The following is a 19898-nucleotide window of genomic DNA, read 5'->3' as shown; positions in this document are numbered from 1 at the left end:
TGTGTGAGAGAGAGAGCGAGAGAGAGAGAATATCTGCTGTACCAATTTCACTGTATTTAGAGTTTGCTTGCAATTTATTATTGCAGTCTGGGGCTAACCCTTATTTCTCCCCCTATGGCCAAGTCCTGGGACATGCTGAGCACCCGCAACCCCTACCGGCTTACGCTGAAATGGTGCAGGCACTCAGCACTGCAGCAGGACTTGTCGCCTTCAGAAATAGCAAATGGACTTCCTTGTCATGGAAGTCTCTAATTCTTTAAAGGGCTACTCTTGTGCTGTCATATTTTGGAAAATACCTTTTAGCACCTGGGAGGAGGAACAACTCCTGGGTTTGGAGCTGAATAACCTACTCACCCAAGAGAACACTTGATGAGTTAAAAATCATTGATCAGTTGAGAAAAACAAACAGATGTGGAACGTACAGGCTTGGTATCTAAGGTTGTATCCAGTGAGAATTCCATTAGGATGTTCAGGGTGGTCCCATTCCAAAGTGATGGTTTCCAGGTTAGGCTGTCGGATTCTGAAATATCTGGGGGCACTGGGTACTTGGGAGAAGGATGGGGCAAGGAGGGAGAAGGAAAGAAAAGACAACATACCTTACAACATGGTACATGTTGCAGGGTGGCTGACATAATAAAGATACACACACAAAGCTCAGATGCTGATGGGACAAAAACTGCATTAAAAACCGTGCACCAGTACTGGGCTTTCACAAGCACATTGAAACTCAGAACAATTCTGCATGTGAATCCAGCACTGGATGCAACAGAATCATGTCTATTCATTAACTGAGATGCGTGTACTGCAGTTTGATAATTCTTTGTGCATGGGAACCATACCAGTGCAGTGTGCATATCATACTCACTGTCAGAATGGATTGACATGATCAGCTAGTCTGACCTCCTCCAAATTGCAGACAACAGAACCTCATCTATCCACCTCCTCCTGTAATAGACCCATAACTTCTCGCCAAGTGACTGAAGTCCTCAAATCATGATATAAAGACTTCAAGTTACAGGGACTCCACCATTTACACGAGTTTAAACCTGCAAGGAGCTCGGACCCCATGCTGTGAAAAAGCCCAGGCTCTCCAGAAATCTGAGCGGGAAATTGCTTCTTGACCCTAAATGTGGCGATCAGTTAGACCCGGAGAATGTGGACAAGACCCACCAGCTAGGCACCTGCCCAAGAATTCTCTGTAGTAACTCACAGACCTCCTCAAGTAGTGTCCCACCACTAGCTGTCGGAGATATTTGCTCTGTGGGGGCTAGACCTACCACCACAGTTTGTAACAGGTGCTCTCCTTTGGCTCACGTGGTAGACGCTTGTGTTTTGGAGATGAAGAACTAGTGTTCTTAGCCTAATTTCATAACTTGTATGTGTAGTTTATCTACCGTGATACCTTTTGTGGGTATCAATACACCACCCCTATGCGCCTGCACCCCTGAAGTCTGTTTCCCGTTATACAGAGAGGCTGGTCAAGGTCTCTCCCCCACCAAAGAAAAACTGCAACTGCTGTTCTGTTTATAACAATGTCCAGTAAGATATCCTGCCACTGCTACCTTGTAATCTACTGCACAGCAGAGAGAGCCTGGTTTACTAATATGATAATACAATAAAACCACATAAGGCCAGGCACCTGGCTGGCGTTAATTCATCTTTTGACAGGGAGGTTACACATGGATGAGCCAATATGAGGTAAAGTTATTGAATACGTTGCCCTGGGATATTTTGCAGTTTTACCTAACCCTCTTGCAAGCCTGTAAACCCCTTGTTAAGATACCCGTTTTGCTCCCAACAATGAGAGGAAACAGTCCTCAGTGTACAGGGATTTCTAACACCTGCACTGCATGGGTATGCTTGGAGGTACAGGAAGGGTTTTTCCACCTTTAGCATATCTCCTGTGGCAGCAGGAGACTCCCTAGAGTCAGGAATGGTGGCGGTTCCCTAAAGGCAGGGGGCATCGGTGCTCAAACTCTGCCCTCTGCACTGCTCCTTCCCCTGAGGCCCCACCCTCATGACGCTGAGCCCCTGCCCTAGCGCTGCCCCTTTCCCCAAGGCTCTGCTCCCATGCTGCCCCCCCCCAGACCCTGCCCTCCGCTCACTCCCCTCTCCCCCTTTGCTTGCCCTTATGGCTGGTAAAAAGTGGGAGGGCTACCACTTTAAAAAGTGATGGGGAGCTGGGCCTCCTTGTTCCAGCGCTCCTGCCTTGCTTCTGTGAGAACTCAGAAAATCACCCAGCTCCCCAAGAGTGTCTTTTGGCTAGGATGTGCACAGATGCTGCAGCCTGCATTCCCGTCCCCCCATGCATTCTTGCCCACTTGGGGCCAAGCCACACAGCCTGGATGGCTCTTGAAATGTACAACTTGTTTGTGCACAGCAGTAGGGACAAAATTTTTGCCCTTAAATCCTAGAGCTTTGTGTAGAGAGGACTGGTTGGCAGGTCCCATTTGGCTCTTAGAAATACATGGTTATGGTACTGTGGCTTGCTTTCCAAATGCAGACTGATTCAAGGTGTACTGCCAGTCGATGGGGTGGCTCTGTCCTATGAGATGTGCACGTGACTTCCCAGGGATCAGAGTGGCACATGGTGCACCCAGAGGCACAATGGGTAACCGGTCAGTCACCCTTTGTTCAAAACAACAGAGCATCTCAGCAGGGCAACTGAATAGGTGTAGCGATGCATTTGTTGGTGGTTTGTTTGTCTCACTGGTATTTGATATGTCCTATTGAAACTGGACAAACTGCATGGCAACGTCACTGCTCCTTAGCACAGAACTGTTTTAGGGTAAGGCCAGGGATGCCCCATTGTGCTAGGCAGAGCACACATATCATAGGCCTTGTCCTGAAGAGTATATGGCCAAAATGTTCAGAGCTGGCAAAGCAATAACTTGTTGTGTAGTGTGGGCCTAATCCTGCTCTCAGCTTTGGTCATAACTGCAGAGTGTGAATCAGATTCTGTCACTGAACTGGGATATTGAACAGTGTTTGTTTTTTAAATGGAAGCTTTGAAGCTAATACATATCACTTTACACCCCTTAGAACAAGAGAAGAGCTGCTTAAACAATTTCCTGACAAGCTCCACCTCCTGAGAGCATTATCAGACCTAGTTTTTTGCTGAAGGGAGTTATAAAACCACCCCAGCTTGCTGGGATTTGTATATGCACAAATCTAGGCCAAATGGTACACAACCCTAACACACAGCTAATGAAGCACGTCTAGAAAAGCTCCTCCTTTCTTGGGCAAACCCATTGTAGGAGTTTTGCATTCTGAAGGGCTTCAGGATTTGGCCCAATGGCTTTATTTCCCCCTTTAATTACAAATTTCAATGAATGATGATACTTTGAATAAAAGTAAGCTTTTGAAAAGCCAACACAGGAAGAGTTACAGCCTCCCTCATGCCTCTTTCCTCTGCCCCACCCACTGTTACTTGTAATGTACAGGACTATAAACGTAAACCTTAAAAAGATTCATTGCCAGTTGCTAAAAGGTGCAGCACCAATGAAAATCTACTGAATTGTCTCCAAATAGCATCTAGAGCAGTGGTTCTTATTGAAGCTGTTCCATTTTAATTAACCATTAATTGGGCCAAAGCAAAACATGAAAATGAGACACCCGCTGTAGCTCAGAGGTTGGGGTATTTCCCTAGGATGTGGGTTCAATTCTATATCTAGTTGGAGAGGGACAGGCCTTTGAAGAAGGTGTGCCCTTAATCTTTGCTGTTGAAGCTGTTCCACTTTAATTAGCTATGACTTGGGGCAAAGCAAGTAGTAATAGCAAAAGGCCTCTGTAGCTCAGAGGTTAGTATTTGTTCCTGGGATATTGAAGATCCTGGTTCAGTTACTTCCCCTACCTGGGGAGGGATAAATCTTGGTGGTGGGAGTTCCCTCAGCCTTTCCTGTTGAAGTGGCTTCCACTTTAATTAACTACAAATTGCTCCAAAGCAAGGTTGTCTAAAGAGCTGCCTTCTCTGGTGTAGAGGTTTGGGCACTTCCCTGGGATGCTGAGGGCCCTTGTTCAATCCCTGTGGTGGGGAAGGGGTTTGCAACATGTATCGGCCCCCTCTGGGGCCTTTTACTTAAATATTTGTTGGCGGGGGTGTTAAAAAAGCAAGTCAGTCTTTTGTCCCCTGTGGCTAGGTTACCTGCCCAGGCTGTGGGAGACCCCAGGCCCAACCCCTCCTCTGCAAGGGGTTGTGCCAAGGCTCTCCCACCTCCCAGGAGACCTCCCTCCTCCTGCCTCCCACTTACACCTCCCAGCCCCACCCCCAACCTGGCCCCCAGCCACCACCCCTCCCACCTCCCAGCCCACCCCCCACCCCTCCTGCCCTTGCCCCCACCCACCACTCCTGTGAAGTGAGCGATCTCTGTTCAAACCCCCTTCTGTTTCCAGAAAGACAAGGGCCTTCCGCAAGCGAAAGGGGACCTAAACAGGAACCTCCCACTTCTCCCCTGGGGGGTGGGACAGCCTTCTCCAAATCCTTTTAAATAGTCAGAGGAAGGATTTGAACCAGAATCATCCACCTCCTAAGCAAGCAACTTAACCACTGGACTATAGAGTGACCCTAGACCTTAGCCTGGCCCAGTTCATAGTTAACTAAAGTGGAGACAGCGTCAAGAGGAAAGAGACAAATGGCTCAGATCCTAGCTCCTTCAGGACTGGAACCAGGCTCTCCAACACCATAGGTGCAGGCCCTGGCCACCAGGCTATAGAGGGCTGCTTGCAAAACATCTTTGCTTTGGATCATTTAAGAGTTAATTAAAGTGGAAGCCGCTTCAACAGGCTGGGTTGAGGGTACTCCCTCTTCAAATCCTTGCCCCTCTCCACACACAGAGGGAAGACTTGAACCAGCATCTTCAGTATTTCTGAAATGAGCCCAATCCGCTGAGCTACAGCACATCTTTAGAACTTGCTTTGGCCTCATTCATAGTTAATTAAAGTGGAACAGGAAAGGTTGAAGGGGACAGCCTTTTGAGAGGTAGGTGAGTGCTATACAGATTCTTTTTCATCAAGCATCACTCTTCCCCGGCCTTGGTGACTACCCAAACCATGGATGATAAAGTGAGTCTGTCTGTGGCCCAATTCAGAGTTAAAGTGGAACAGTTTCAACAACAGAGGATGCATAACCCCTATCAAAATATCCTTAGGTCAGGGAGTAGGGCACTCACTTGAGAGATGACACAGCCCTGTTCCTCTCCCTTCTTATAGCACGTGTGGGGAGGAGGATTAAACCATCATCTACTACAGCCCACGTGAGGCCCCTAACCACTGGGGCGAAAGGTTATGAGGGAAAGCTCGTTCCCCTCTCAGGCCACTCATCTGAGGTGGCAGATCCCTGTTCCCAATTCTTTCCGTGCATTGGGCAGAGGGAGGAAACTGCCTCAGATTCTCCATTATCCCGGGTGCGCACCTCCACCTAACCGCTATAAGGGAGGCTGTCTCCCCACTTGTGTGGAGTTAGGCAGATGCTGAGTCTGCCTCCCAGCTCCAGCCCTGCAGGGAAGATAGGCAGGGCAATGACAGTTAGCCCCTGGTTTGAGAATTGGGTCAGGCATGATACAGGCAGCTGGTGCCCAGAGTAAGACAGCAGGATATGCACTCAAAGGCAGACACAGAGAGCAAAAACCAAGCGAATTGAGGTGCATCCAGGGGCAGGCAGCAGATGAGCAGGGGTTTTTGTGGAGCATAGTGGTGCCTAAACCTGGGACTTACTTAGGCTCCACTCGCCCTTTGTGGATCTGGCTGTGTGCCTATGCCATGGCCTGTGCATGCCCCCGCTTGGCTGCCCTGAATGCTGTGTTGTGTGTCTGTGGCATGAACGGAGCTCACTCAGTTCACTCCCCTGCTCAGCACTGCATGCCTGCTGCCTCACCGCTCTGTGCACCTCCAGCTAAAACCCTGCCAGCGTCCCCCACGTCACAGGAACTGAGAGGCTCTGTTCAGCAACTGACACAAAAACTAAACCCAGACACTATTCTGGGGCTGCATCTAGCATACCAGTTCTCAAGCCAATCTGGTTCTGTATTTGCATTTTACAACACTTTAAAATTAAGCACAGGTCATTTGCTGGGAGAAGGGAGCTGTATCTCAGCAGTCCCGTGATCATGATCCTAAATTTGCACTGCCAGTGATAACCAATGCCTGCTACTAGCATTGTTTGCCTTTAAACAAATACTACTGCAGGCTTTGTGCATCTCCGGCACCTGTTGACATTCCAGGTCTTGCTTCACAGACCCAAAATAAAAGCCTAGTAACGCTGGGCTTACTGGGTTTTGGAGCTGCATCTTGGTCAACTTAGGGGAAGGGAAGATATGTTCTATGGGAATACAGCTCCCTCCCCGCTGACTCTGTGCAAAAGAAAAGTTGTTTCTTTCTAGCCACACCCATCTCTGAGCCAGGCTGTTTCCCGGGTTCACTGAGTATGGCTGAAGAGTTAACAACTAACCCCTGTGACACTGCATCCCTTACTCACTCAAACTCTGTCATATGCCCTGGCGTAAGCCTGGAGTGAAATCAGGTGTGTGTGTGTGTGGCAATACCCACAGCTTCCACATGCTCCTGACCAGTGAACCTTGGGAAGGTCTTTAGTCCCCACCTCCTCATCCTGCAAATCATTAAAACCCCAGCAGGTGTAATAACTTTAAAAGGCCCAGCTATGAGAGGGGCACCCCTCCCTACTAGGTCCCCTCTCTGAAACCAGCACAGAAAAAAGCTTGCTGCTTAAATTCTTTCTTCGTCACCAGTAAAGGGGGATTAAACCAGCCTCTCAGGTAAGTACCCTAACCCCTAGGCTATACAAGACTTCTTGCAAATGAGTCTTGTTTTGGCCCATTTAATAGTTACAATGGAACAGTTTCCAGAGGAAAGAAGCTCCCTCATCAAACCTGTTCTAAACAGGCACAGGGAGAAGTTGAAGCAGGGTCTTCCCACTTCAAGGTCAGCAGCCTAATCTCCAGTCTATAGAGCAATTCTGAGCTTTTTACTGGCCCCACTGGTAATTAATTGAAGTGGAAAAGCTTCAAGATGCTGGCTTTTCTCCTCTATCTGGTGTGCAAAGCTGAAACCACTGGAGCTCAGAGCCAAGTCTGGGCTGGAGCTGGAGGTTGCTCTGTCAGCACCAGTCATGGCAGATCAGGGAGTGTCAGAGACAGAGTGAAATTCTGTCCTGCCCCAAAGGCCCTGAGTCTGGTACTGTCCCTGCAAACCCTGACTGGTGTTTGTCAACACCACAGAAACACCATTCCACGGAAGAGGGAAACATGCATTTCACAGCTCTGCAGAACTCGTAACGCACCACAACTGGCAGTGTCTGCTCAGATGAGGTCTGGATCTACAATGCCAAGGTGAGGGAATATAAATCAAGGGTGAGCTGGCCGTTCTTGAGGTTTGGTGTGGGGTAGCCCAGGACTGGCATAGCAGTGGGCTGTGGGTCAGGACGGACAGCCACTGTCAGAGCTGGCTGGGGGGAGCTCTGGACTGGAATAGTAGGGGGAGGGCAGCTGTGGGTCAGGACTATGGGGCATTGGCACAGCTGGGGAGCGTGGGGGAAGCTCAGGACTGGAATAGCGGGGGGGGCATGGGTGAGGGCCATTGGCAGAGCTGGGTGTGTGGGAGGTTTGCTGAGCGCTTGCGGGCTCTTCTCTCAGCATTGTGAGTGCCAAATCTCCCTGCAGAAGACAATAAGTGAGTAACTCATACCCTGACACACACACGGTTTGCAAATGTGTCCTGGGTTTTCAGGCTGGCTTCTCATTGCTCTAAACCCTTATGACATCCCATCCTTGGCTGCTTTTTGGCTGATAGATAAGTTGGAGAGCCTTGGGCCTGACCCCATGGCAATAGGAAGACTCTTAGTGAGTCCAGAGCTTTGGGTCAGCTCCATTTTGAAGAGGGGTGGGGGGATTAGGAGGTGACCCCTGCCACATGGAAAACACTTCACAGGTTTTCAGGAAATCTTTTTCCAATTGGTTTCAGACTGTCTCCTCCTCCCTCCTTAGATACCTATAGAAAGACAAGTGTGGGATGCTGTATGGAATACAGGTGACCATTTATAATAATATTGATACCAATATTACCCAATTGCAATGAATCTTACAAGATATGCCATGTAAAATATCAATGGAAAAGTTGTAATTTGTTAAGTATGATCTTGTTCATATGTATATATCTTTGTATTGTGAGTTAATATGTGATATCTGTATCTAAAACTTGTGCTGTTTCTGGGTGACACCCCCAGACAGAGGCAATTAAGCAGGCCTAGATAGTGTTGATGCCAGTCAAGGGCAATCAGCTATACAATGAAGGCATTGAGAAGGCAGGGGCTATGCCTATGAGTCAGCAGGACCTGTACTATGGACATGCCTGTGGACAGGGGACTCCAGTGCTTTTCTGGGCCCATGTACTGTGAGCTTGTATTTGGGACAGAGGATGTACAAACCACACAGCAAAGGCTATAAAAAGGTGGCTGCATCATCTCCATTTTGTTTTCAATCCTGCTTCTCACCTCTTCTCTATAAACTGAAGCTTTGAACAAAGGACTGATGGACCCATCCAAGCTTTGGATGTGTTCCAGGAGGACTTTACAAGCCAGCAAATTCACCAATACTGTTAAGAACCTGATATATGGACTATGGAGTCATATGTATCTGATTGCTCTGACCATTTAACAACCCTGGTCTTCCCTTTCTTTTACAATAAACCTTTAGATACTAAAGGACTGGCTGGCAGTGTGGTATTTTGGGTAAGATTCAAACTAGTATTGATCTGGTAACATGGCTGGCCACTTAGGGATGAGAAGAACATAGTGAGTTTTAAATTAACTTCTCACTTTACTGGACCAATTTGCTGGTGGGAGTAACTTTTTTAGCCTCTTGATAATCGGGGGAGGATAAGGAACACAGTTTGTGAGTGGTGAATCTAACTACAGTGTGAACCATTAGTCTTGGGATAATCTGCCACAGGGAGAATCTGGTGACCTAAGCAGGCACCATCCAACACTTCCTTTGTAACAGCTACATTGTTCCTCTGGCTACTGCACTTCTAATAATTAACCCTCCACCTGTTGCAGAGATTGGCATTGGTCTTGTGGGCTTTGGCCTATTTTTCATCCTTTTTGGGGTGCTCCTGTACTTTGACTCAGTGCTGCTGGCATTTGGAAATGTCAGTACCTCAAAACCTTGGCCCCCTTCCTTGCCCCTCCTGAGGGCAAAATATAGCACTGGGACAGACTACCCCTCTGCAAACAGTTGCAGCTCCCATGGTGGAGCATGCCGGCCCTTTGGCCTTGCACAGCTTCCTTGTATGAGAGAAACGGGACTAGTCTCTGTTCAAATCCTGCTCAGGTTTGTGTGAAATACCTGCTGGGTTTCAGTCCAGCTGGGATGTGTCCCCATCCTTAATCTCACCACAACTGGTGCTAACTGATCCCCATATAGGCAACCCTGATAGAAGCCAAGAATCAAATCACATGGACACTAAACTATTATCTCCCTACTGAGGATAGTCCTTCCCAGTCAGGGTTGGGACACTTGTATGGTGCAGCACACACCTGTGTGGGGATAAATAGAGCATTTCAGTCTTCAGGGAAGTCGGCTCAGCACCTCTCCTCCCAGGCACTAAAGTCCTTCTAAAAGTTGTATTGCATTTACAGATAAAAAGAACTAAGGGCTTGTTTACACATGGAAGTTCATTCAGACTCAGGAACCATCCTGATATTTGGATGGTTGTCCCGCGTCTCGACCAATCTTTGGTCAGGATGCAATTTGTCCTGGTATTTTGCTCTGCTGGCAGCACCTGGCCTTTTTTTCTTCTGCCTGTAGCCCCCTTCCCCCACTGTGTGTGTCCCGATATTTTCTTCATCTCATCTGGTCACCTTAGGTACAGTGTAAATTTAAAGTGGATCATCTATTTTGGATTAACTTCATGAGTGGATGCTCTTATTCTGAACTAGTTTTAATCCACTCTGGAAATGAATTAACTAATTAGGAGTAAGATACAGTTACTCTGGGATAAGAGCATCCACACCTGGTCTTAATTAGGAACAGCTATTCTGGAATAACTCATCATACAGATGAGTAATTATTAAAGGAATGTCAGACTGGAGGGAGGTCAAGTGGGATTCCACAGGGATCTGGTCTGGGTTGGGTGTTTAACATTTATAAATGACCTGGACATAGGAATAGAGAGCATACTGATCAAACCTGCAGATGACGCAAAGCTTATGGGGGATGTCAACACTTTGGAGGACAGAGCTAAAATTCCAAGGGATCTTGATACATTAGAGAACTGGGCTATAAACAACAAAATGAAATTCAGTGAAGATAAATGTAAGGTGCTACACTTAGGGAAGAAAAAACAAAACCACAAATATAGAATAGGTGGTAATTGTCTTTTCAGCAACACTGCTGGCAAGGATTAGTGAGTTGTGGTGGATCACAACCTCAACATGAGTCAGCATTGTGCTGCTGTTGCAAAAAAAATTTTTTAGATTTGAATTAAGAGGCATAGCATGCAAGTCACAGGAGGTGGTAGTACTGCTCAGCCCTGATTAGGCCTCAGCTGGAGTATGGTGTCCAGTTTTGGTCACCAGTGTATAAAAAGGATGTAGAGAAACTGGAAAGGATCCAGAAATGAGTGACAAAGATGATCAAAGGGATAGAACACAGCCGGACAAGCAAAGGCTTGAAGGAACTCTGCCTCTTTAGTTTAGAAAAGAGGAGACTAAGGGTGTGGGGGAGAGACATGATAGCTGTCTTCAAATACTTGAAAGGCTGCTACTAAAAAGATGGAGAAAAGTTGTTTTGCCACAGGAGAAGACAATGGCTTCAAATTACAGTGTAGTGTATTTAGATTAAATCTGAGGAGAACTTCCTAACTAAACAGCAGCAGGACAATGGAACAGAGGCCTTGGAAGCTTGTGGAAACTGCTTCACTGCCAGTTTCCAAAAGGAGGCTGGAGCCATCTGTCTCAGATGGTTTAGACACAACAAATCCTGCATCTTGGCAGGGTGTTAGACTAGATGACCCTTATGGTCCCTTCTAACCCTATGATTCTATGGGTACCTCTGCCATTGGGCGCTACAGCAAGATGTACATACCTGTGCTCCAGGCAGAGAAATGCAGTGTGACAGCTTTGGGGCCTTAGAGCTGCACCTGTCCTGCACAGGGCAGGTGGTTCTGTTCATTTTTAAACAGGATCTGTGTCATTCTATGGAATTTCAATACAGGAGAGGAGGAATTTTAAGGCTCTAGCTCGGTACTGTGGAGCAGAGTTTTCCCAGCATGTGCACAAAGCATATAACAGTGTATGCCTGCAAAAATTCCAGAAGAACCTACCTCCTTCAGGTGTTGTGAACTCCTTAATTTCACTCCGAGGCCCATCTCCTCTCCCGTTGACTACAACCATCTCCAGTTTGTAGTTGCTGTAAGGAAACAGCCGGGACACTATGCCCCGTTGTCGGTCTCCAACAAAACCCACAGACTGCCTTTTTTTGGAGACCCACAGGTTCTTCAGCAAACTACTTTCTCTCCAGAAATAGGCCTTCAAGAAATACGTAGGGCAAGTGAAGCTTTTCCCATTCAGATACAATTGTTTTTCATTAATAAAGCATAACAATTCTTTGCCTCTCAAAGTGCTTTAGAACAATTAATTAAGCCTCATAACTGCCCAGGAAGTAGGTCAGTAATATTATGTCTGCTTTACAGATGCAGAAACTGAGGAATGGTCAGGCTTAGTGATTTGCTCACAGAGTGAGTCAGCAGCAGAGATCAGGATGGAACCCAACAGTTTTGGTTTCCAGTCCTCAGCTTTAGGTAGAGAGCATTATCCCTTCAGATGAATTAGTAAATTTTTCCTATAAAGAAAGGAAGAGGCTTAATATGTCCAGGCACAATTAAAAGTCTGAACTTGAAAAGATGCTGATTTCAAATCCCTAAAAATATAGATTTTTTTTGAGATAGAAAATAGATATACAATGGTGCAGAAGAGTAATGAAAATGAAGGCAGAATTCAAAGAATTTTCTATGAATACTGAATTCTTGGATTTGAAAAGTATGAACATGTACAGAATATGCCACCAACCTAGATTGCGAAATTCTCGAAAGCTCTATCAGATTTTTGCTTAAGTCCAGACTTTTGCTTATTATTAGGCACTCCAACTGGCACAAGTGAGATTAGCAGCGCATATGTTTGATAAAGAACAGTTGTTGCAATGAGTATACAGTATATTTAGCTCTATACTTTCTTTAGTTTTCAGTTAGTATGGTTTTGTTTTAAATCTTGACCGGAGCAAATCCAGATAGCATTTATTAAGACTGTGTGTACATTAGGGATGACACAAAAATCAGTGTATGGGTATCGGAGGGGTCTTTCTCCTCCTCCCATGAAAACCATGCACGTTGCATAATGATGACAGGATGTAACTTACCAGTTCTAGAGACAGAAGTTGTATTAATTAGGTAGACAGTAAGCAGCAGCAATGCCTCAACCTTGCTTAGCAGAGGCCACCTTTAGGGGTGGGGAAGATAGTGCTGTTTATATGGCCCATGTAGTCCTTGAACCCTAGTATGGGGCTCAGTGCTGTGGTACCAAACAGACTCTTTTCTGACTGTAAGAGTAGAGACTCCAATCAGTAGCACATATTAGGCTGAGCATGTTTGCACAGGCAGGACTAATTCTCATTAGAAGGCCCAATCCTACTCTCATTCAAGTCTTGAGTTTTGCCATTGAACTTCAATGGGAGCAGAATCTGGCTCTAAATCAGCCCTGCAAACAAGATCTCCATAGATGTTTTTTTTTCCGGTCATTAAACATGTCACTCTGGGTGTTTAGTCTTTATCACACAGGTGTTCTTCCAGAATGGCTAGGCACGATCACTAATGTGCCCACAGAAAGATGGCACCCAAGGTTATTAGGCCTAACTTACTGTTTTATGTCATCCCCACTGCATACTGGTCACATTTCCAGGTCACCCTTTGTGAGCAAGGTTAGCTGTATTAATAGTCAGTATCCAAACAATTTGGTTTTTCTCACTCTGTATTCCTTAAGTTGTCCCTGGACGGTATCCGGGTATACTCGGCTCCATTGGAGACTGACTGCTGTGCTGTTTATAACTTTTAGCCTAATGTCAGTGGGGGCAGCCTTGGGATCTAAGCATTCAGGAATAAAACAAAGTGTAGATTAGGCACAAATTGGGTGGTTGTTTTTTAATTCCAACAGTAGTCTACACCCCATTTTTTCCTGAAGGTTACCTCCTGCGATTCCTGCTAGGCTGTTTTTTGGGGCATTTTGTTTTTCATTCTAAGTCATCCTAGGGTAAATATCATCACACACACAAGCCCCTGCTGCCACCTTGTGGCATTCAAGAGCAGTTCTGCTTAGATGTTAGAATATTTGCAGGAAGACAGGATTTCACTCATGCAGTTATCCCAACATAAATTCACAATCTTGTCACGCTTCAAGGATTTCCACAGCTGATGCAACAAAAGAGCAGGAGCCAGTCAATTCTAGCGTTCTTGGATAAACTACTTATTTACTCAAGGAATGAATGTGGGTCCCACTGCCATGCAGTAAATATACCTGGATAACGAAATTGAGGAAGCAATATCCAGAACATATTATTATTTACCTCCCTAACACCTTTCATCTGAAGATCTTCAAGGATTACATATCCAAGGCACAGAGGTCAAAATCCACTTGAGGCATGCCTCCCCCTTCAACATCAGTGGCAGAGTTGGGAAACCAGTCCAAGAATCTCTGTTCAGAGATTTCTGCTCTACCTCATTAGTCAGTACAGCCAACTTTCTAAAGAGAATGGTTTAAAAATGTTTCCTATGATGTGCTAGTATTTTTTTTGGCCAGATACAGGAATTACTTCCTCGTTTAACAAGAGCTTGCTAATTTTAGGAATTTTAGATTTTGAAAAGGGCAATAGCTCACGTTCAACCACAACAAAACACCATGGGCCAGATTCTCATATGTGTAATCTGGATTTGCTTCACTGAAGCCAGTGGAGCTATTCAAATTTACACATCAGCTGAGGAGCTGATCCAGTGTCCACAATCCAACAAGACTATGCAGTTTGGAAGTAGCAACATTGGGTCAGTGCATCCAGGTGTAGAGCAACATGTTGACCATTTAACAATTACCTGGTAAACACTGATGCAGCCATACTTTAGCTGGCTTCATCTTCCAAACATATGTTTTCAAACTGGCTAGCCCTCTCCCCTCCTAGTTTTAAAGGATCATGGCTCCTTAATACCTTGAATGCAGCTACTGCTGTAGCACAGTTTGGAAGCATGTCTGTCTAAATTGTGTGCTGTATTCAGAAGCCAACAGAATGAGGTGCAAGTTGACTTGCATGATAGAGCAGTGCAAATGAGTAGGCGTCTAGCTTCTCAGCTGGTATCAATTGGAACTCCAGTGAAGTCTATAAAGCTTTGTTGATTTACATCAGCAGAGGATCTGGCACAGTGTCCTTAAGTGATTGTCCTCTTCACTATCTAGATGAATCTGATACACCTGAGATTTTCTGACCAGGCAGGTTCTGAATCTATGGGATACATGGGTTGCTCCTGGCAGTGCCTCCCCAGGAGGGAAAGAAATGTGTTACAATCTGTCAGCCATTCTTGGTATTGCTGTGCAGTTGCTCCTGATCCATTTAACATCAGCACTTCTCTCAGGTCTCTACAATGGATTAGCTACTTTGAGGAGCAGGTGATCTGTCACACCTCTCTACTCCACTTAATGGTTAGGACTGTGACAGTCTGCCACAAATTTAGCTGCATCCTGCAGCCCTCGCTTTGTGTACTAAAATGCAGCGAGGCCATGTGGACTTCTCTGACCCAGAGGGGGAGGAACCCTGTGCCTGGGTGGGTGGAGTCAGGTCTGGCTCACCCCTCCCACAGGAAGTATAAAAGGTAGAGTCTCCAGCTCAGTTAGAGCAGAGCTTGGAAAGGAGACAGATGTATCTTGCTTGCTGCTAGGTCTCTGACTTCACTGCTGACCCATGAGAGGACAGAGGAGCTGCTGGCTATCTACCCCAGGGAGATAGAGGACACCCAGCGAGCTGACGTACCAAAGGGCAAGTAGCCCATAGACACTAGCCTGGTTTTGGGTTGGGTTTGCCTGAATCCAGGCTAGGGTGTTTTGGGTAGATCTCCACTAACCTAGTGGTGGACACTCCTCCACAGCTAGGGCCCTGGGCTGGGACCCGGTGGAGTAGGATGGGCATGGGGTGGCAGCCTCCCCACCATAAGTCAAGAGGCCTACTTTTGTCTGCTGTCTGCCCGGGCTAGGACAACAGGCTGCTTGGTGCTCTGCTCTTCCCTGCCTGAGGCCCTAAGCCCCTAGACTGTTGGGTGCTCTTTCCTGCCAAGTAGGGTGACCAGATGTCCTGATCTGAATTTTTTTTTAGATAGGCTCCTATTACCCCCCCGCCCCGTCCTGATTTTTCACATTTGCTGTCTGGTCACCCTACTGCCAAGAGGCTCAGGCACTAGCACCTGATTCACTAATTCCCCTGATATGAGGCAATAATTAGACCTTACTAGGACCCATAGGGGAAGGGACAACTGCCACCACACTACACACAGCAGAACAACCCTTTACTTTCATAGCCAATCAATCTAGATTTACATGGTAATAAAGAATGACCAGAGCTGGCAGTAGTTCTGGTTGTTCACTCAGTACAGATTAGCTTTCTAATAGGGAAGTGCACTTGCTTTGGTTTCACTGTAGTTTCTATAAGAACTTCTGATCTCTTCTGGAATACTCATTTGAAACTACTGCACCTGCCCATTGGAGAATCGCAACCGACATCCCTAGCAAAGATTTTTCAAAAGTGATTAGTGATGTCTTATTGGATCTAGAAGAGATGAGATTCAGAAAGGGTGGAGCACACCTATCCTCTGAAAACCAGGTTCTTTTAAAGGTGTTAAGTGAGGTACCCCTGATCACCAGTCACTGTTGAAAATCTCTGCTGGAAATTATTGGAGGAAGAAAGCTTGTAATAAATTAGGGCTAGAGGCAGGAGTCACTGGGCAAGTTTCCATGCCAGAGGTCAAATTACAAAAGATCATTATGGTCATCTAGCCTTAAACTAACAGGTTATAGCAGGGGTCGGCAACCTTTCAGAAGTGCTGTACCAAGTCTTCATTTATTCACTCTAATTTAAGGTTTTGCGTGCTAGTAATACATTTTAATGTTCTTAGGTCTCTTTCTATCAGTCTATAATATACAACTAATCTATTGTTATATGTAAAGTAAGTAAGGTTTTAAATATGTTTAAGAAGCTTCACTTAAAATTAAATTTAAAATGCAGAGTCCCCCAGACTGGTGGCCAGGATCCGGGCAGCGTGAGTGCCAGTGAAAATCAGCTCGTGTGCTGCCATAAGTTGCCTACCCCTGGGTTATATATTTAACATGCATGCATTAACAATTTACAAAAATCACTAGAACAGGAAAGCTTGTTGTAAACACTGGAAAAACTACTGTATCTTTTCTTGTGGCAGAAACTGCTCCCCAAAACAACCAGTTTGAGGGAGGGGCAGAAAACCAGGCAATACAACATTGTAAAACAGAGGTGATACATAACTCACAGTAAAACCATCCCTGAACTACAGATGCCACTCCAACAAAGCAAGAGCCAAGTTTCTTTTGCCAGAAAAACTGCTGGTTAAAAACTTTTGAAATAGGAATTAAGTTGTGATGCTTTAGATAGGAGTCCATTTCAGAACCAAGGACAGAGCAGCCCTTAAAGGCCAATAGGAATTATTTCCCCTTTAGAAACATTTTTCACTAGTGTACTTTGCAGTAGGAGAGGAAATCGAAAATGTGTGAATGTCTAATACTTCCCTGAAAACCTCTAAGGTAAGTAGATTTCTAAGGCCTATCCCAGGGAGGGAGTGGTATGGTCCCTTGGAGGTTTGAATTGGGTGAAGATGCCTCCAAGCAACCATGCTGTGACTTATTTGCTTCTAGCAGTGGGTGAAGTGCCAGAGGATCTAGCTTGCAGATCCTAGACATAGTTTGCACAGCTCTAATATTGATTGGCACTGCAGCATGTCACTCAAAGCCTGTAGAACAAAGTGGGCATGTAACATTATAAATGGTACTTAGCACAGGGTAGCTGGGTCAGAGGAAACTTTTCTGCACCACCATTTAGTTATATATACCAGGGGAATCAGCTTTCTAGTGTACTCACCCTGGGAGTGATGCAACTAAACTCTGATGGCCCTAACGGTTGCCAGGTATACAGAGCTAACCCTGCAACGGCTAAGCTGTACAAAAGTCTATCAGCAGCATGGCCACAAAACCCAAAATTTAATTTGCTACTGTCAAAGCAGCCCCGCTTTGTGCCTGAGAAGCCTTTGAAAAAACTAAGGCCACACTAGCCCACTAAGATGTTGCTCCGCTTATCCATGTATTAACCCCTGAGACTGTTCAGGCAAACTGTTTGGTTTGTCTTTCATCCCAGGTCAAAAGCAGATGTTGGCCACTCTGAATCACAAAAGAACAATAAGATGAAGGTAAATATACTGTTCTCAGGGAGGCTTGGGAGTGAAGTAAAAGCACTTCTAAGGTTAGCATCTTTAGAGGGAAATGATTGGAACAAACCTATCCAGTAGTTTAGCCCATTGCACATTGTATTCGCTAGGGGCATGTGCAGGATCTAGTGTTCATGCTTAGATTGTTTCCCATCTTTTTATAATCATCCCAGTCATTTAGGGAGCTAAATAATGTGAGATCCTGTTTCCGAGAACTGGAGAGCTCTCTTCAAGGCCAAATCTCACTTTAGTTTAGCTCCAGCAAGACAAACGTTCAGGTGTATTTAGGTTGCCTGTGGAACCTAAATGCACAGCCCCAATATCTACTTTAAACTGAGAAATACCTTGAGGCATTGAAAGCCGGGAACCGTGCAGCATCACAGCACTGCCGTAACGTGTGTAACTTGCTGGCGTAGGGGGTAAGGCAATCTAAGCTGTATTTTTTAAGTTCTTTATCTATCCCCTACTCTTAGCCACAAGAGGCAGACCCAGGGACAGTAGGATTTTGAGTTATTTACTTTCCCCTTCGTAGTGGTGGTAGTACCTGTATTTTATGCTCTGAGCTCATCTAGTCAGTGGGAGCTGGTCCTTGTGCTATTCCAGGTGAGCTCTTATGGGGGCTCCTGGTCAGAAGTGCAGAGCCCATAGCCCCCACAACAGTCCCAGCAGGAGTTCAAGCCAAGACTCCCAGTCATGTGGTGCAGTAGAGATGGAACTAAAATACTTTCTCTTTAAAAAATAAACCCTGTAGTAATTTGTTACAGTTCAGAGCCCCTATCTGTTGCAGGCAGTGTAACCAGTAGCCCAGAGAAAAGGAGTAGGAGATAAAACATAGAGCGCTAGCTACTTGTATGTTTAATTCTCTAAAGCCATGGCACAGCAATCTAATCCAGGATTTCCCTCTGACCAGCATGCAAGATCATCATGTAATTAAGCTACGCTTCCCTCAGAGCAGAGGGGGGAGTTACTTGCAGCTCAGGTAGGCATCTATACTAGCTCTAATCTTGCTAGTGTGGCTAAATACAGATGTGGCTGCACAAGTCCTCTCAGAACCCTGGGTAAAGCCTACCAGAGCTGCACTCACGCCTCTAAGTTCAACACACTACTTTGCCCAGCTGTACCTTTCACCCAAGGGCCAAACCTCCTTGCCCACGTCACTCTCAGAAGTGATCTAGTCCAGTTTGCACAAATGGAGATTAAGTAACTGGGCTTGGGGCTGCACAGATATTTTGGTGGCAGAGCTAGGAATGGAACCTGAAGAGTCGTCGTCTCCTCCTCCTCAAATCAACAGGAACTGGATTGCTCTGACACCACGCACAGCTCTAAGGGTATCCCCCTGAGCTGCAGTGTAGCTTTTCCATCTCCAGTAGGAGAGGGTAGCTTGACAACTTTCACTCCCTCCCCACCCAGTAATACTTAATAGCTCTGGGTAGGAAAATACTCACAATCTTCCCCTGAATAGCCGATGGTAACATCAGGCTCTGGAGCTCTCCCGAAGTCATTCTCTGCTTGCACTTTGATCTCATAGGGCACATAGATGGGTGTATTCCAGACAACATGCCTTGTAGTTCTCACCGTCTCATTGCGCCAGCTCTCCCGCGTATCCCTTTGCCTCCACTTCACTATGTACCTGAGGTTAGGCCCATAAGCTTGAGTTGCATTCAGTGGCTTAATGGACAAAAAGATAAATAAGGTATGTATATTTACACTGCATAATACAGACATGAATAAAAAGCTGCAATTTATCCCTTCCCTACACCAGACTTTGGCTTAATTCTTGGTGACAGCGGTGTAGGTCCAGGCAGGATGTACAGCTGCTTCAGGAATGAAAGTCTGTCCTCTCGGGCTTCCTTCAAGAAGCAAGCCACAGAGTAGTTTTTTTTTGTACCCTGGAAAATTTAAGAGTGACACTTTGCCTTCAAGTGTTACTCTTAATGATCATCATCAGATAGAGAATAATTGGAAGCAGGGTTTAGGCAAGAGAGGGCAGTTCCTTGAGGATCAGGTGTAATCTAGCAACTTTTCTTTTGCTGCTACTCCTGTCAACAGATGTTGGAGACCAACCTCATCCCTAATGCTAACACTTGAGTACACTGTATGAGCAGGCTTCTGCAGGAAGACTGAAGTAGTCACTCTCACTTGTGTCTCCAAGGAGTGAGTCAACAATGGTGTTTAAAAAAATAAATTGTCACTGTTTCTGAACTGAGTAATAACATACTTGTACTTGTGTAACCTTCACCTTAGACTCATGTCTTAATGAGTAAGCTCTTTGGAATGTGGTGTTCATTTTAATAGCACTGAGAGAATCAAAATTGCATAAGAATTGATTTGCTCTGACAGCTCCCTAGAATGTA

The 19898-nt window shown here is 45.8% G+C and overlaps 1 protein-coding gene across 24 annotated transcripts in view; it reads right to left on the bottom strand.

The window, feature by feature from the left end:
• NFASC (neurofascin) overlaps window positions 1-19898 on the bottom strand; it is a 184518-nt gene that overhangs the window by 45148 nt on the left and 119472 nt on the right. For 18 of the 24 annotated variants that reach the window (XR_004000247.1, XM_030561529.1, XM_030561531.1 and 15 more), the window contains 4 exons: window positions 18990-19212; window positions 13031-13146; window positions 11335-11539; window positions 423-545 (listed from right to left, as the gene is read on the bottom strand). Coding sequence is in view for 23 of the 24 variants with exons in the window: in XM_030561529.1 (XP_030417389.1) it covers window positions 423-545; window positions 11335-11539; window positions 13031-13146; window positions 18990-19212 (667 nt within the window). In the remaining variant the exon portion in view is untranslated. The remainder of the gene's footprint in view (window positions 1-422; window positions 546-11334; window positions 11540-13030; window positions 13147-18989; window positions 19213-19898) is intronic. The other 6 variants (XM_030561537.1, XM_030561550.1, XM_030561539.1 and 3 more) reach the window with 1 other exon arrangement.

Source organism: Gopherus evgoodei, chromosome 4, assembly GCF_007399415.2.
Source record: "Gopherus evgoodei ecotype Sinaloan lineage chromosome 4, rGopEvg1_v1.p, whole genome shotgun sequence".
Lineage (NCBI taxonomy): Eukaryota > Metazoa > Chordata > Testudines > Testudinidae > Gopherus > Gopherus evgoodei.
The sequence above is the reverse complement of the archived record's forward strand: the minus strand, read 5'-3'. Positions and strand labels throughout refer to the sequence as shown.